This window comes from Ostrea edulis, chromosome 6, assembly GCF_947568905.1.
Source record: "Ostrea edulis chromosome 6, xbOstEdul1.1, whole genome shotgun sequence".
Lineage (NCBI taxonomy): Eukaryota > Metazoa > Mollusca > Bivalvia > Ostreida > Ostreidae > Ostrea > Ostrea edulis.
In genome coordinates, this window is record NC_079169.1 from 21,932,708 (window position 1) to 21,952,607 (window position 19,900).

General features: G+C 34.1%; 1 protein-coding gene across 3 annotated transcripts in view; it reads left to right on the forward strand.

Annotated features, from left to right (window-relative positions):
* Positions 1-672: 672 nt before the first annotated feature.
* The window catches only part of LOC125683103 (inactive phospholipase C-like protein 2), an 80,295-nt gene continuing 61,067 nt past the window's right edge, over positions 673-19,900 (forward strand). For 2 of the 3 annotated variants that reach the window (XM_048923891.2, XM_048923892.2), the window contains exons 1-3: positions 674-974; positions 13,810-13,959; positions 19,391-19,609. In XM_048923891.2, the coding sequence (XP_048779848.2) occupies positions 707-974; positions 13,810-13,959; positions 19,391-19,609 (637 nt within the window). In that variant the 5' untranslated portion in view covers positions 674-706. Of the gene's footprint in view, positions 975-13,809; positions 13,960-19,390; positions 19,610-19,900 lie in introns of all 3 variants that reach the window. The other variant, XM_048923893.2, reaches the window with a different exon arrangement.

Here is a 19,900-nt window from a genome sequence, read left to right on the forward strand (position 1 = left end):
AAAGTGTGATGACCTGTGTATTTTATTTGATAGTTTGTTACTTTTAACTTTAATGAATGGAGATAAATACCCTTTTAAAACTTGTATCAGATAAAACTACAGGCATGGAGTTACCTTAAATATAGAATAGAGAGGGTCAATTCGTGACGAGCCCCTGTGATTTTACTGTAAAATAGTAATTTTCCACGTTTAGAGGATTCAGTATTTTGTAGGTGTATTTTAATATTATCAATATAGTAATTCTTCAGTAGTTGTAGATTGTGCTTTCTTTATTTATGAAAGATTAAGTTTATTTCTTAACCTTTTTATTTGTCCCTGCCAATTTTCCAGTAGCCTATTTAGATGCCAGTATTATTCCTTAAAAATAGCAGCCATATAAGTATTGAATTTTTGTATACCATTTTCATCATCATAGCTTTTTAGTCTTTTGTAATATTTAGATATAGAGAGAAGAGCTTTAATGTTCCTAGTTCATATTCAAATTCAAATAAGTTTGTATTACTTCCCCCTTCAGAAAATGGAATCGTCCGAATGTCAATCACATATGCTCAACAAACACTTATGATGGAAATTATTACTGATATTGATTGCATAAATCACACCAATGTCGAAAATATAGAGTCGATGACGATTGATAGGAAAACATGTATCGACCTATAAGGAACACCCCTGCCAGTGGACGATTCTAAGTCGCGGAAATGTCAACATGGCGGAGGAAAATATGACATCCGCCGTTAGCCCAGAAACAAGTGGGAAAATATGTGAAGATGTGTTTGTCAATGGGGGGACGGATATCATGGACAGTGATGTTAAGGAATCAGATGATGTTGAAACACCAACCGAAGAAAATCATTCAAATGAACCCGTCATGCCACGAAAAAGTAGCTTCATGTGCAAAGATGGGAGCAGAAAACCACCTCGAAAAAAGACCGTATCTTTCAGCAGCATGCCCACAGAGCGGAAAATTGCAACAGGTAGATATTTTATCAGAGAGTTGAAAAGAATTAACATCTCTGTATGAGTATTTAAAATGGTTTATCATAGTTTATCATATCTTAACGTCACAAATTTTTAAAATCTACATGTGCACGAGACTGTTACCATGCAGCCACTCCACCAAAGTGTTGCATGAACGCTGATTTATCATTTAGTAAACGTTGAATATCTTGCGATGTCTGACATTAAAAGTGTATAAAACTAGTGGTGTAGATCTGCATTTGAATTAGTACAATATCCCGGTAATAATTCCATAATCTCTGATTAAGGCCTTACTCTATATATAGCTCTAGATGTTCCCACTTTGTATTAGAACCTCTGAGCACCAATGCAACTGTTTCTCAGAACATACTATTCTTTTATATATTATTAAGCTGTGTGACTGATATGCATATATGCATACTGTCTTATCTGTTACAAAATGATATAAAGTCAGTCAAACTTGCTAGCTAAATGGTCCTTTTTCTAAATGTATAATATGCATTATGTTCAACATTTTGTTTTTAACTTCAAACATAAGAAATTTTAAGTACCATCTAGCAGGTAACCTGATAGAAATATTGAGACTGCTATTTATGGATTGTTTACAAGGATATTATTCATGAATATACACACATATATCCTGCAAATTGATCAGTGTTATCAGCTTTGGATAAAAATATTTCCTTACTTTCATAGAGCTCATCCAGATAATTGGAATTTTAGCAGATCTGAAGGTTGATAGAAGCATAGAATAGAATTATTTTTTAGATACTTTATTTCTAATATTCAGAGTCCAAAATAGACAAACATGAGATGATTACATCAATGAAGATAAATCATAGAATATACATATTAATCAATAGCAATAACTGACAAGGCATATTCAAGAACACATATAATTCTTTTATAAATGTCATTCAGTGGCGTAGCTACACAGTAGCACTGTATGGACGTGCTTACAAATATTTTCGTGAAATTTTTATTACATATTACGAAAAATGTGCTCAGCTTACCCCCTAGCTGCTTACAAATATTTCAAACTTAGCTATGCCACTGTCATACATACATACTGATGTACTAAATAATATCTAGATAATGTGTACAGGCACTGGACCTTACTATGTGTAACTAAGATATAATTAGAGATATGTGCAGCAGTGCACCATTATTTGTTGTGTACATTTTTTAAATAAATTTCATTTTTGAGAATACATGAGGGTATGAACTGCAGTTCATGCCCTCGTATATTTTCAGAGATGAATTTCATTTCTTATATTTACATTCCATTTCATTAATAAGTGTCAAAATTCCCAGCTGTTAAAAGAGACATCTACTATATTTATATCAAGATTCATACGCACATTGTTTCCAACTGCATAGCATTCGTGAGGAACTGGCTATCACTACAATTGGTTACGATATCTAAGGCAAAAACATTGGGAATGTGAATATTTATCAATATTTGTGTTTTCAATGCTATTGGCTTTGATTGATACAATCTTTACAAATTGTAGTGATATTAGGCATTGCCTCAAGAATGCATTGCAATTACAAATTGATGTGCATATAAATACAGAAGTGCTTGATAAATATAGTATGTCTTTAGAACAACAGAAATGAACTTACTTACTTAGGCCTGTCTGTCGTTCAGCGAGGAACATAGGCCATCTACGACAGTCCTCCAACGAACACGATTCTGGGCTGCGTCATATCCTGCACCTTTAATTCTGCCAACAGAAATGAAAGTAGAATGTAAATAGAATTAATTTTTGAAATACATGAGAGCATGAACTGCAACATCAATGTACTTTTCATGAAGTGCTAAGATGTACATTTCATGAAGTTTGGCATGAAGTTTGCAGTTCATACCTCATGTATTTTCAAAAATGAGATTTATTTCTTAATACAGTACATGATATGTGCAATATATGGAATAGTTAGCTGCTCTGGTAGACAATCCTGGAGGTATGCCACAAATGTTCTATAATCTTGTTTAAATAATGAAGGATGTTCACTTCTGAGTATAGGAGTTATAAAAAAAATTTGCGAAGTAGGCCTACATGTATATATTTACTGTTTACATTTATGGCAATTATAGAATCGGACAGAAGTGGGAGCGTCTTTGTGCTTATATATTAACAAACCAGATGACACTGAATTCAGCATTTAGCTGTTTCAGAGATACCCTTGTTATAATTTACATAATTGAATCTTCATATTAATAACTGTACTATGAAATAATTAAGGTCCGTGATTTCTTCACATCTGAATGTAGTGGCCGGGGTCTTTCTTACTGAGGAATTATTTGCCATTTTGTCAAGGTAGAAAAAGTTGCCCAGTCCTCACAATATTGTCTGATTCACTCTGATTTTATCCATAATTTGATTTCTTTTTACTCTTGGATTGTGGCACTGTATATATCTTTCTATATATCTTCTCTCTAATCAATAAGTCTAGACTGTATATCTGTTTGTCCATCCATTCATCCATCTTATTCCTATCAATTCAACAAATAATCAAACTCTAAAGAAGAAGTTTAATTCATAAAAAAGATTTTATTTAATGCAACACCTTTATTTTAGGAATTTATGTCTGTCAATGTTCCTAAAATGGGTCTGCAGATAAAAGGGTTCCCAGTTAGAAAATGAGCAAAACCTTCCCAATTACCCAACAAAAAAGAAAAAAAAAAGACAATATAAGTAAGATACATTTCTCAAATGATCACCTATTGTCAAAATACAAAAAAAAAAAACCTTTGTAATTGAAACAAAAAACATGGTTAGAGTACATTTAGTTTAATTAAGAATTTCCCAATTTGAAGATAAAACTTTTGATAAATTTTCCAATCTAAAGGGATTTGGACCTATCCCACACATTTGCAATTTGGGAAAAACGTATCAGGGTGTTCCATTGGGAATGGGGCCTTATTTCAACTCAAGAAGACCCTAAAAATATCACTGAAAGTAAAATAGTTTAATTCAACAAACCTAATTTTCACCATGTTATTAAGGAATGACTGTAATGTTTACTCATTTTATAGGATATTAAGTAAGTTGTGTCAGTTTACATAATTATTAATTAAATCATGAAGTGTTTAATAAAAGAGCTTAATAATTAAGAAAAATGATTTGATGGAAATTCATGAAATATCCTGGTATCCGTGGAGCAATATTGCCATTGCAATGAAGCCAAACGTATTGACATCAATTTAGGAGGTCACATGGTGCAACTTAACTGCAACTTATTAAGACAGTATAGATTGATTGATTGAATTTTGTTTTACGTCCCGCTCGAGAATATTTCACTCATATGGAGATGTCACCATTGCCGGTGAAGGGCTGCAAAATTTCGACCTATGCTCGGTGCTTATGGCCATTGAGCAGGGAGGGTTCTTTATCGTGCCACACCTGCTGTGACACGGGACCTCGGTTTTTGCGGTCTCATCTGAAGGACCACCCCATTCAGTTGCCTCTTAAGACAAGCAAGGGGGTACTGAGGACCTATTCTAACATGGATCCCCACAGGATAAGACAGTGTAGAGAATGTTAATATAGTCAAATGAATCGGTTAAATTGCAAGTGGAATTGAACTATTTAATTTTCACATTGAATATCTATCTAGCAATACAAATTTCCAAAGTTGTGCACTTTTTTTTGAAACTCATGGAGTTATCATCTTTACATCCCAAAGTCTGAAATACAATTTAAAAGAAATTATCAATATATAATTAAAATGCTGCAAATGCAATTTCAGGATGAAAATTTATATGAAGCATGCCTAGAATTTTCAAAATTATAAATATACATGATAGTACAAAATTTACTAAATTCTTCTTCAAAGTATGACCTCAGGATGAGATCCTTAGAAATAATTGCACTACTTTAAGGGGCTATAAATAGAAATACAACCACTACAGAGGCATCACTGCTGTCCAATGTACCAGGGTAAACTCTAAATAGTAAAATATATTCTTATCATTGATAATATTTACATGTAATCAGTTTGTTAGGGCATGTTTTTACTAGTTGAAGGAGGTAGGATAAAAAAAAATTGTCATCTAAAACCTTTGAACACAACTGTACTAGCGTACATGGAGGCAGGACCTAGTATAGAGGACAATTATAGAGCTAAATTACATAATTTGGTAGAGGTTATAAAGTCTAAAATCAGTGATAGAGTTGCTTCCATAGTTGTTTAGTAACCTTCAGTAAGGCATGTAATAAGTTAAGGACATTAATTGGGATGTCATTTTCTTTTAAAATTTCAGCCAGTTGATTTGGTTGATCACTCATTTCCATCCACTCATTGTGTTAATCGTTTCAGAAACTTATGGAACTATTAATAAAAAGATATAGATTTTTTTTATCCAAGAAAAAAAAAATTCAGGCTGTTGCTGCAGTAAAAATGTTTACATTACTAATGGCTAGCTCCAAAGTCAATATTTATGAATTTAGATTTCCTAAGTAATCAATGCTTTTTGGCAGATAAGTTTTATATTTGCCCATGGCACTACCCATAAAAGATATTTAAGTATTGCAACATATTAAGTGAATTCTAAATAAAACAATGCTAAGTAGTCAATGTGTCACTTATTTAAAAGTTTGTCTGGTTTTTTCCCCCCAGAATATGCTTGGATATTATGATAATTTTATCATTGTTGAATGACTTGTTTTGTTATGAATTTGACCTTTACATCTGCAGCATTATATATGTTTTTAAGGTTGATTGACTGGTATTGAAATGATATGCATCAATAATATTTGCTCCCACCCCCACTTTATGTTAAAATTATTCAGTATTCTTGATTTTACTAATGTTAGTCATTTCATACTTCTTAGCTGTGCCTGAAATGGCAATAACTTGGGACTGTTTTTATGTTGATCTAGTTCAGTTCACCTTTGTTATAGGTTGTGGTTATAACTGTGGAAACCACAGAAAAGTCTCTCTGATGTACGGTGTCTTTGTGGTAAATCTTTATACAAATTCAGAGCTGATCATCTTTTGGAAAGTGTAGCTAATTTCATCACATTTTCATGTATTGTCATACGTTTTACACATTAAATACTCCTTGCTGCATACATTTTCCTTCAGATTTAATATTTGGTTTCCTCCTTCATGATATTAGTATTATATACATGTGCTAGTATTAAATAACACCAATTTTGTGTATATACATGCAAACATATTATTAAAAATATTCTACATGCATGGTGAACTTGTGTTCAAGAGAATCAAAGTGATGAATGAGGTGCAAATTTAGTTCTTCTTTAACGAGCATGTGAAATTCATGTGGTGTCTTATTTTTAAGACATTAACTTGCTTATTACTTTTAAAGAGCACCAGCAATGTAGGGGATATAAATCTCTATTGATAGTTCATTTAAATGGCATATGACAATATTTATTAGACATGTACTGTTTATATTGAATTTATTGTTATACACACCTAGGAACTCCAAACAGCTTGGTGATTGGAAATTTCAAGGATGGATCTTCGTTATAAGTTAAAGCTAAAACGTAATTGTGGTTTGTTAATACATTAGAAAAATATTGAAAAATGTAATTTCTGTATATTTATACTAAATGTTACTAAATGCTACTTTCATTTCGTGAGACTTAATTTCCAAGATCTCATGCAGAGAGATGTAAATTTTGTAACTTTCAGTTCATTAAATTACTATTTGTATCTACAAAATCATTCATAAAACCCAATTTTTGGAGAGAGAGAGAAAGAGAGAGACAGAGAGAGAGAGAATAGTTAAACTTTAAAATTTGTTATTTATTTTTGTTCAATTAGATTTATTTATTCTGAGTGCTTGAAATGTCAAACTGCAACTAAGAACATGTTTAACAATAAAGAGGTAAATTCTATGAGGCCAAAAATAAAAATTGATATGTTTGATGTACTCCGACCGACCTGTCAAATTTGCTCCTACCCGATCATTTTTTTTCGGCAATTTAAAATTTCGGTTGGTTCCCTTGAATAATAGGAAATTCTCCTTATCTTAAAAGAAAATATTAAAAAATTTCATGGCGTTCAAGAAAAAAACCCAACCTACCTACATGTACCGACTCACCTTGAAAAATGGGTCTGACAGAGTACATCAAACAAAAATATTTTCAATGATGGCCTGACAAAGAAGGGGATGACATATTGTACTTTCTGTCAGTCTGTCCGTTTGTCTGTCACAAAATCTTGTGAACGCCAAGGCTTATCTGATAGACTTGAAACTTTGTAGAATGCTTCTTTGCCATTTGTAGATGTGCATATTGTTGGGACAGGTCAGGATCCAATTGTTTACCTAAAAGTTATTGTGGATCTAAGAGGGGTGGAGTTGGAATAGCTTGTGAACTCTTCTACTATATAGCTTATCCAATAAACTTGAAACTTTGTACAATACTTCATTTGCAGGAGGATCCAATATTGTTATCCTTAAAGTTATAGTGGGATGCATGTTGCACAGGCATGTTTTAAGAACTCTGAATATATTGATGATAGGTGATGTCATAGTCTATAATGTTATGAGGCCATGATACAACTGAAGCAGTGATGAATCTAAATTAGGAGTTTGGTTGTGGAACAGATATGCAAACTCTTGTCTTTTCCATATCTAAAAATAGCATCTATTATAATTTCACACACAATAAGTTTCCAGTTGAACACCCCCTCCCCCCATCATCTTGTGATAGGGTTAGTTTACCATGGCATGCAATGACAAGGTGAAAAAAAACCCAACTATTCAAATTTACTCACTCAGTAACAGGGAAATTTTACTTGCATTTGTTAAAAGATTAACTGTAAACTTGGCATCAAATGATCATGACCTGCAGCTTGATTAATCATAGGCTTTTGAATGGATCTCGCTGTATATCATTACCGATTAATAAAAGAAGGAGGGGGTAGATGGGGTATTAAAATATAACAAACTTGAATCTACATTAAATATTCTATTTACAAGATATATTTAAAATCAAAATGTTAAAATATTTAATCAGTGGGTTAAAGATTAGGGTTCTGTACAAAGGGATATTGCTCTCAACTGGTCTACTCTATAGAATATGTCATTTGATGCTACAATTGTATACATGGGTTTTTACATTAAATTTAAGGATATCACCACCTTGACATTGAATAGAAATTTATGAAGATTTTTTTCTTTTATTGTACAATCTTTATTACACTGTGGAGTTTATCCATGTTTTTTTTTTATTTCAATGAAACATATTTACTTTATATAGAAGTTTTTTGTTTTTTTATTAACCCCCCCCCCCCCCCTCTCTTTCTTTCTCTCTTAGATTCTCTTTTATATTTAAGCACCTATGCTTGTCTTAACAGTAGCACTGTTTTAAAATGTATGATTATACTTAGAAATGCTTGTTTAACTCGCAGGCAATTATATCACTTGGGTTCGAATTTACTATGAAAGAATACTCTTTCATAGTAAATTCCTGTGGTAACTTGAAGATTAATTATTGCGTTTGATCTCTGTGCTAATATGTATAAGAGTTATTTCAGAAACAGCTAGCTAGCACGATCATCATCCTAGAATTTGCCGCACTATTCCTGAAATGACTTGTATTTTTAGATTAAATCAAAGAATATATAATATATATATATATATATATATATATATATATATATATATCTTAGCATTACAAAATGAGAAGGCTTTGTTCATGTCTGATTTACATAAAAGAATCCAATCTAATGGTCCCTATGTTTGGGACATAAGATCTTAATATCTATATATAGGACACAATGCACACCATGTGGAAAAGTTAATTCTGTCAACAGTCAATATTTTCCTGTTTCAGTATTTACATAATCAAAATCTGTTCTCTGATGTACAAAAAATGAAAGACCAATTGTATGTTAACTTCCTGTTTCCTTCTAGTATACATGATCTGTGTACTAGATTTACATCTAGTGCATGTGCTACATATACCGTGCGTGTCCAAGTGTTACTACAGCATGTGTCATCATTTGAAGGTGATAGGGTCAATTTTGTATTTCTACAATTATTCTTACAAAGTGTATACGTGAGAAGTAGCTTCGTAGAATGTGATACTGTAGGGTTTCCATTAAGAACTGGTAGGCAGCAATTTGTCACCTGTTCAATTCTTAGAAATCACTGCTTCAGATTCATTACCACTCCCTTGGACCTTTCAATTTTCTTCAGGGTCTTTGGCCACAGTTTCCATTAGATATCAATTTGACCATTTCAATTTCATTATTAGGTTATTGAAAGTCTGGAAATAAAATATAAAGACAGATAGCATGTGTCTTAAAATGGAAGTCTTCGTACAATATTTCCACTAAATGGTATTTTGAAAATTGATGTGCATTTTGAAATGGTCTGTTGCAGGGAGTAATTCCTCCTATCTGCCATATTAAGATTTAATTAAAATACACCCATGATGTCACTTTAGAGAACAAGCAATTCATTATTATAGTCCCCATTGGTGAGACCGAACGGAACTAAAAAATTTATCTTTGTTTGTCGGTCTGTCCATTCCTCTGTATTTCTGTCTGTCTGTCCCACTTGGTTTACTCATCTTTTTTATCATTATTTAATCTAGAAAGCTGAAATTTGGTATGCTAGGTTTAGTGATGTATGTGTACAGATGGTAAGTTGAGTGATTTTTACAAGGTTTATGTGATTTTGTGTGGAATATTTCTCCATTTGGTTTTCCACACTTTTTAAGTCACCTGAGTCATTCAGGTGACCTATTGCCATTGATCTTTGTCTGTTGGTGTACGTTGTTGGTCTCCTTTATCAATTTTACAAACTTATTGAAAACTACCAGGCCAATTATTACCATCTTTGGTGTGAAGCATCTTTAGGATAATAGGAATATAAATTGTGAAATTTATGACCTTACTGCCCCCTGGGGTCTCATGGATGGGGTCAAATATGCTTAAAGGGGCCATACTTTGAAAAATCTTCTCTGTTTCCACACATGTGGGAGAAAACCTAAATGCATGGTTATGATGTCCATGAATCTCTCGATCTACCTAAATTGTGAAATTCATGGCCCCTGGGTCAGGGGTTCAGGCACTAGGGCAGGGCCAATATGGCCATATAGTGAAAATGTATTAAATCTTAGAAATCTTCTCTACTTCCATGTATATTAGAGAAAAACTAAATGTATGATTATGTGAGGTCCATGAAGATCTCTACCTAAATAGTGAAATTCATTGGCTCCTGGGTCAGGGGTTCAGATCCTTGTGCAGGGCCAATAATATGGCCACATAATGAAAATGTGTATTAAAAAAAAATATTAGGGAATGTTTAAATGATTTATATGCTTCAAACTTCCATTTTTCCTTCTTCTGTTACAATTGAATTGGAATTGTATGTATTTTGAAAGATCATAAACATGTACATAAAGACTCCTTGCAAATTTGAGACTCCCTTTATGGGCTTTAATACTCAGGTGACTACAGGCCAGTGGGCCTCTTGTTTTCATCATATGCTCTATTTAAGAAAGCTGAAATTTGGTATGACTGCATTACTACTGTTCATTTGCAGAACAATTTTAAAGGCCGAGGTTTTCAACTGGTTGGTTTTCCTCTGGTAAGGGGTGGAACTAATTTTAGGCAGGTGTGAAGCCCTGAGAGAAACATATGCTAGCTTGTTCATACATTCCTAAAAATACAGGATTCGTAAGATCTATAAATTCAGTGTAATTATTTATTTTTTTATGTAGGTTAATCAACATGTTGATTGTTAGATTTAATGAATCTAACATAAAATTCAGAAATTTACATTATCTGTTGATTATTTATCATTCTTAACCTATTTAAAAAAACATGAATAAATAGATTTAACTGCTGATTCCTCTTGTAACACACAAGATACTCATGCAATCTCTACACTCTGGGCATCCCTCCGATGATGAGAGAGGTTTCCGATGTAGAGACCATGGTTGATTTTCACACACACACCCCTTACAACATAGAAGATTTTGAGCTTTGGGTTGAAACCTTTAATATGCATTTGTTTTAATTACCTATAAGTTGGGAAATTTATGACTGATCTGGGAATTGAATTCTTTACATTTACTGAATACATTACTGGCCAATCTGATTGAACTATACAGATCTGTCAAATAGCATTATGTGAGAAATCTACATTTTAATCAGATTGATTTCTGGCCAGGTGCTGTCAACTAACTGAGCCACCATGACTGATGGTAGATGCTATTTTACATTTCAGCTAACTGCATGCAATGCATCTCTTTTAAGGAATGGATAAATACTCAAGACATTATCTTATATATTTTTTATGTCCTCACGATCAACAATCAGGGGGCAGATTGTTTTTTCTTTTTCTGGCTGTCTCAATGTCAATCTTTTTGCCTCTAAATTGTCTGTCGATCAGCAAAAGGTATGTGAATGATAACGGTCATGGTCATTCATCAAGGTCAGGTTTGTCAATGGGTGGGAGACATAGTGTTTCACAAATATGTCTTGTTAATTTTGAATCAATATTTTTAAAACAAGAAGTAGTGCATTATATAACCTTAAAAAGAACCAAACAAATGGATAGGAGTAATAATGTTAATACTCTATAGTACAAGTGCACATGTTACAGGTTCGTTTTTGTACATGTCTCATAAGCATTTACTGCATTACAGATAATCCCCAACTGCTGTAATCTTCGGTAGTCAGCTAGTTTCTTTCTTTCTCTTTTTAATGTCAACATGTTACTGCTATCAATTTTGACTTTCTTCTTTTAAATTTTTATGCTGCTCTTTATCTGTATGCCCTCAGGGGCTCCAAATTGGTTTCAATAAATCTATTCAATTCTATCACAGGGCTCTCAATTTTTTTGAAATCAGGACAAACACGAAAGTTTCTGTATACAAATTACCCATAGAGTACATGATTTTCAATTTTTTGCAGCAGAAGATGTGGTCTAGAAGTTGATAAGTCCTGGGATTAGACTTGTATGATAATAAATCTTTATTAAATCATCAATGCAAAAGTAAGAAAACTAACAAACTTTTCTAAAAAATGATAATTAATATTAATTGGGCAAAATAAGCTTCCACTTTTACCAATTTCATGGGCTTTGACCCCTTAAAGACATTTGGGCTTGGCACCATTTGAAGGAATCTAGCTGTCAATCATCAAATTTTATCCATGATTTTTTTCCTCCCAAGTTTTTAGGTTTGTTCAATTGAGTGAACCTTAGTGAAATTATCTACTCATGAGAATAAGAAATCCCCCCTCTATCTTGGCATTTGGGATGGAAACCTGCCACCATTACTGTTCAGGGAATATATGTTTGACAAGAAATATGTGTCTGACTAAACTCAGCACACTATATAGAAAATAAACATTTCACTGGGAAGGAACCATCAGAACTGACTAGAGTTTATTCTGAGAACCCCCACACGATATTTGATCTATATATGTATATCTGATATTTGGAAAGTAGGGGGAAAGGTTGGGTTTTTTCTTCAGGGGATTGGAAAACAAGATATTTATGACTAATTTATTTTTCCATGACCATCAGATAGTTCTGCATGTGTAATGCAGGTGTAAATTATACAGTGTATTATGTCAACATGTATAATGATAAATCCTTTAGTATATATAAGTCAATTTTGACTTTTGTTTGATAATATGCTGTTATTTATGATCTAATTATACCTTTGTGTAATATATTGTAGAGTAAGGATATTTTAAGTTTCTAGCTTATATTGTAACATTGTCGGACACCCCCATGGTCGGTCTACCTGGTGTGACTGATCATGGTTTTCTGATGATGATATTGTAAATGATATACAATTTTATTATATGATTGAATAATTCCTAGCTCTCTAATTGGCTGAGATCCAACAATGTAGAAATCATACTACGTTATGTTTACCTGCACGTGACCTTCCAGGTGAACATAAGGAATTATTTTTTCCACATAGGACCAAAAATAGGTCGGGAACTTCCAATTTGACGCGATCGATTATACTTATTTTTGCCGTCCAATGAAATTCCACGTTTCTCACTGGGTTCGTCTAAGATTTCAGCAGACGTATATAAACACTAGAAAAATGGTGAGGTTTGTTTTTTAATCATTTAATCATATAATAAAACAATTATTGCTGTTTTTGAGGTCAATATGATGATTTAGCCACCTTCGAAGTACAATATTCACCGAGCCCTTTGGGCTCGGTGAATATTGTACTTCTCATATCGTATTGACCTCAAAAACAGCAATAATTGTATAATGTATTACAATGACATATGATGAAATCAGTGAATACAATAATTTGGATGCGAATATATGTATAAAGTTAAAGGGAAATTGTGTTAATGTGGAGATTAATATGCTTAAGTCAGAATTAAACCTTCGATATCGTTTTATGCCATCAGCATTGAATGAAATGCAGTCGCTTCCCTGGTTTTACCAATATTACGATAAATAATGAATAATGACGGAGTCAGTGCGATGAATATACTTTGAGCAAGTTTTTTGATGGGTTGGAGTATCTCATAACTAAAAATTTGTGTTATATTTTGAGCAGTAAGTTAATTGGACTGACATACTGATAGTGAAATAATTTGCTTCCAGCTAAGTTTTAGAGCAGTAGCAGTGGTAAAAATTGTGCTAAAGAAAATAAAAATGAAATTCTCTGTCTTTGCACTGAATGCTCTAACTCGTGAGTTCCAGACAGAGGTATTTATATAACGAATGGTGTTAAATGTGCTGACACAGTGTTATTTGTTTTTGCAATATGGTGCTGACTTTAGCTAATGGATGATGATTGAAGGAAATATTGGTGTCATATGTAACCAGCTTAAGTTCTTTCCTTTTTTTTGTAGCTCAAGACTGTCTTCAGTGTATGCAGAGTGGCAGTGAATTAATAAAAGTCCGCTCTAACAGTCGTCAATACCATCGTATATTTAAACTCAACCCAGACATGACAGAAATCCGGTGGCAACCGACATCCAAAAAACCCCATAAAGCGCGAAGTAAGTAAAGCTAAGTTGATACATAACACAGATATAGTGCAGACTGTTTTCTTAGAGTATATGCTAAGGACTTTCAGGTAGTTCAGTAATATTCTGTATAGTGTATGTACTCTTTTATGTGCAAATTATACTGACATCATGAGAGATAATGGGATCATACTATGGTAATGGCATGTATTGGAACCATTTACAAGTTTTTGAAATTACACGAAAATGATCATGATGCCTGCATTTACCTATGATTCACGATGATTAAGTAGCAGACTTTATGATTTTCTAATAATAAGTCTGTTGAGATGAAGCAGTTCCTGGTAGATATGGAATTGTGACTAGTATTCAGCACTAGGAGAAAGTGGCTCTATGTCATTGTGTTAGTGTCCAGTAGAAGGGCAGGCCTGATATTGATTGAACAATCCAGCTTGATACATCCTCAGGACAGTTATGCATGTTTAACAGTATTGAAGTTGACAGAATTTTCTCACCACAGCTGCCTGGCACATATAACTTCTGTGTATAAAGGTTCATGTATAACTTCTGTCTATAAAGGTTCATGTATAACTTCTGTCTATAAAAGCTCATGTATAACTTCTGTCTGTAAAGGCTCAATGTGGTTGCATTGCTGCTGTAACAACCAATTTGAATGCAGTACTCCCTACAACTGATATAACTATAGAACCACTTTCACTGTGTGTAACCAATGTACTCCCTACAACTGATATAACTATAGAACCACTTTCACTGTGTGTAACCAATGTACTCCCTACAGCTGATATAACTATAGAACCACTTTCACTGTGTGTAACCAATGTACTCCCTACAACTGATATAACTATAGAACCACTTTCACTGTGTGTAACCAATGTACTCCCTACAGCTGATATAACTATAGAACCACTTTCACTGTGTGTAACCAATGTACTCCCTACAACTGATATAACTATAGAACCACTTTCACTGTGTGTAACCAATGTACTCCCTACAACTGATATAACTATAGAACCACTTTCACTGTGTGTAACCAATGTACTCCCTACAGCTGATATAACTATAGAACCACTTTCACTGTGTGTAACCAATGTACTCCCTACAACTGATATAACTATAGAACCACTTTCACTGTGTGTAACCAATGTACTCCCTACAGCTGATATAACTATAGAACCACTTTCACTGTGTGTAACCAATGTACTCCCTACAACTGATATAACTATAGAACCACTTTCACTGTGTGTAACCAATGTACTCCCTACAGCTGATATAACTATAGAACCACTTTCACTGTGTGTAACCAATGTACTCCCTACAGCTGATATAACTATAGAACCACTTTCACTGTGTGTAACCAATGTACTCCCTACAACTGATATAACTATAGAACCACTTTCACTGTGTGTAACCAATGTACAAGCAAAGTTTTTAAAGAATATCACAAGCAATCGGAAAATATATTGTAGAAGCAGAAACATTCATTTCCAATTTTAATTATATTTAGAATTTTACCACAAAAATGTCCATTGAATATTTAACTGAAATACCCTGTAAAAAAAGACCTAAAGCCAAACAAAATATTTTACTCATTCAATCTTAACACCATTAAGAAATACACAATAAAATCCACCACTGTCATTACACAGTGTTTAACACTGCGTACCAGTATATTAAAGTATATAGCAAAACATCACCAAAGTACTTTATCTTTGGTACATATACTAAGTAAACAAAAAACTCACACTCCAATTTCAACCAATCCAAATCCACTTAATGTCCTTAAACTCAAAGCTGTAGAAGCCAGTAGGATGAGCTGGTTTGATTTCACCTATGTGGAGATCAACAATGATTTTGTCAGGAAGTACACCTTTAGAAAGCTGACTGGAAACTTTCTGGGAATACCACTGATAAACTTGTTTTTCAAAAATTATTTCAACTTTGCATTAACTACATGTACATGTATGTATGATACTATGGTTGTAAATATTTAGGTTGTACTTGTGGGCACAAGGACTGCAGATTTTGTTCTTGTTTAGTAGTTTAATGAAGTCCTTATACTTATGGACCTTAATTGGAAACATCAAAGATAGCAAGAACTTTTACCTTGTTTCTGCCTACATGTGCACCCAATTTCTTTCAATACTTTGTTACATGTTTGTTCAGTTTGCATTCTCAATCCTTGTTTCGGATGGAGACAATTTTGAGAATGTGTCACATTCCAATCCTTTGGAAGTTTTGAATGTAGGTTACCATTGGTCTGTGAGCCCCTTGTAGATGAGTAGAAATGGAAGTAACAAGCCATTTAGGTAAATTCCAACAAGACGCCATGGTAATTTTCTATTTCAGTACCATTGTTAGGCTGATCTGATTAAAAATCATAATACATGTAAGCTCATGGAATATCATTTCCCTTCACACATTTAGATATTTTTTGCTGAAAATCCCATTTTATTTGTCTGGGAGTTTTCTTGCTCATGTTTTTAGCTCATGTTAGCTGAATTTAAAGCTCACATGAACTTTTCTGATGGCATCCATCAGTCCATCCATAAACTTTGAACATTTTTGACTTCTCAAGAACCACAGGGCTAATTTCAGCCAAACTTGTCATCAAATGCAGATAATCAAAGACTAGTAAAAATTTTGTAGCATTGGTTAAAAATCTTTTTCTCAAGAACCAATGGGTCAATTCAAACAAACATGGCACAAATCATACCTGGGTAAAGGGGATTTGAGTTCGTTCAAATGAATGCCCATGCTTTCTCTAAAGGGGAGATAATCAAGAAAAGGCAAAAATAGGGTGGGGTCATTTAAAAATCTTCTCAAAAACCACAGGGCCAGAAATGAAAGCTTCCTGACATAGTGTAGATTCAAGTGTATTCAAATTGTGGTCCCCTGTGATAGGGTGGGGCCACAATAGGGATCAATTGTGTATATTGCCCTGCACACTAAGCATAGGTCTAAATTTGTGGTAATTCGAAACTGGTGACGTCTCTATATCAGTGAAAAATTCTTGACAAGACGTAAAAAATAAATAAACAAACCATTAGTTTAGTAACGTCCTACTTTTCTATTTTTCTGTTCACTCATTGTTTGTTCACTATGCCTTCAGCGTGTACTTTCTAATACGAGGGCTCTCCATTTACAGTTTTGCGTTCACCATTCACCAACTACTGGTTTGTTTATTTATTTTTTATGTCTTGTCGAGAATTTTTCACTGATATAGGGCCGTAGCAGTGAGGGTTCTTTATCATGCTAATGCCTGCCGTGACACGGGACCTCCCAGTTTTAAGGTCATATTCGAAAGACCCATGATTCTCACCTCTATATGCTGAGCATTTGGCAAAGGAGCTATCACTACCTATTTTAACGTCTTAAGTTTGCTGTGGCCATGGCATAAGCTGGGCTTGAACTCATAACCTCCTGGTTGCAAGGCAAAATCTCTACCACTGAGCTACTGCGATCGGTTCCAACCGCTTGTGTTCACCCAACCACTCGTGTTCACCATGCATTCACCATGTGCTCACGTTTGTTCAGTGTTCAGTCTTTTGTCTTTGCATAGTCATTCGGAAATCCAAAGTGAAAGGATCGATCTTTATAATGAGTACAAAATGAAAAAGGAACATGTGTCCTGGATCTGCTCACACATATATGTAGCTGCATTCGCTGTAACGGTAGCTAGCTGTCAACATATTAGTGTGTATAGTATAGACACAGTATTATATGATTAGAAAAGAAAGTTTCCAAGGATACCCACATGAATATTCATATAATGGTTGGATACCTGTAAAGCTGAAAAAGATAAAAACCCTGGGAAGTTGCTGATGTCCAAAAATTGCATGGTAGAAGAAGAAAAAACTTTGGTATTAAATTTTTTTTAGTAAAGAGTATGATTCCTTTTCATAGTGGATTGTAAATGCTTTTATATCAACAGCAAATATTACCTATGGCCATTGTGCATTTAGCATACTTGATAATAATGCATTACTGATGATTTTTAATGCTTCAGAGACTCAAATTGGGGGATTAATTTTTGGTTTATCTGCCTCTTTGTTGATCTACAACTCTTTATCTTTAGTCAAAACTTTTGAGTAACACAAGATAGAGCCTTCATGCTTGTGAATTGAACGGCCAAGGTCAAAAGTAGGAAAGTCAAGTTTGAATGGTCAAGGTCAAAAGTAGGAAAGTCAAGTTCAGTTTTGCCATAAATGAGTTTGCCCATGCTTGGAGACATGTTTGATGCCCAGATTAATGTGTGAGGACTGATAGGAGGTATTTATTTTAATGCCTGTAACCACTTTGTCAGCAATGTGACTTTAATCTGAATTATACTTAAATTAGTGATATATTTGTGTGCATGTTCCTTTATACTTGATAAATTGATAACTAATTATGTATATACATCAAAGAGTTTATACATGGATCTGTGCAATTTATCGACAAAATTGGCTGTGTTACTAAGTAAGACCACACTTTGAAGATGATTTGTGAGTTATTTTGAGAAGATAGCTGGGAGTCTTTAATGTGTGCATTTTCTGTCTTAATTAACTGTGTAAAAGTGATATATCAAAAGATCTGTGGTTAGGTACTTGTTGGTGGCAGACTGTTTATATTGATGTCGTTATTATTACAGCTGGAAGGTGGAGAGGCTGAGAGATATGAGAACACATCTAACCATAAATCAGTCATCTCACTGTAGATATTGTGTAAGATGCACACCATGTACAAAGGCAATTATAATTGTTTTGTCATAGCACACCAGGATAGCTAACATAAAAAGACTAGTACCATTTTAGTCGGGGGGGGGGGGGGGGGGGGGGGGGGGGGGGGGGATGGCCACTGTGAACTGAGATATACCAATTCTGATGTAGGTTTAATCTCATTTAATTGCTCCATCTTGTATTAGAAACGATGAGCAGAATATGTCAGAAACCAACAAAGATAGAGAGAAAATTAAGTTTATAGACTGCACCAAATGGTCTATATTGCCAGCTTAAAAACCATTTTCTTCCATGACAATAAACCTTGATGCTATAGTAAAAGGTTTATACACATCAACTTTTGCAAATCTACATCTGTATGTGTATCACTGGTTTTGTTTATGAGGCTTTTATTTTCATGCAATTATGTCTGATTACAACAGAAAATGTTTGCTGTGTTGAATTATTTCGTCATGATTCATTAGATTTATACCACAGGGGCTAAGCCCGTTTGGGCCTGAACTCTGTGATACCATAAAAATAGAAAGGAGTCTAACTCTGTCCCAGATAAAAAAAACTACCCACTCTATATTTATGGTATTACAGAGTTCGGGCCCAAACGGAATTAGCCCCTGTGATTTATACTGGATTCGAATGTGTCAGTATTTGTCCCGGCTTCATGTACCTTATTTGTGCAGAAGGAAATATGAATTTTAAGAACATGTAAGCTTTGTCTCTCTTTTCAGTATCCATTGCCGCAATAAAGGAAGTAAGAGGAGGTAAAACCACAGAGGCCCTGAAGAACAAGGAGATAGCTGGAATCTACCAGGATGAGTGTGCATTCTCTATCATCTTTGGAGAAGACTTTGACTCCATGGACCTCATTGCCAATACTCCAGATGAGGCCAACATATGGATCACTGGACTCACATGTCTCATCAACACAAGTGCCAAAACTGGAACATGTAAGCTGCTGGTGTCACTATGTAAATACGATTGATTGTATACTGTTTAATGTCCCTCTTCAAAATTTTTCACTCATATGGAGACATCACCATTGCCTGTGAAAGGCTGCAAAATTTAGGTCGATGCTCGGTGCTTTTGGTCTTTGAGCAGGGAGGGATCTTTATTGTACCACACCTGCTGTGATACTGGGTCTTGGTTTTTATGGCCTTGTCCAAATGACTACCCCATTTAATCGCCTCTTACGACAAGCAAGGGGTAATGAGGACCTATTCTAACCTGGATCCCCACAA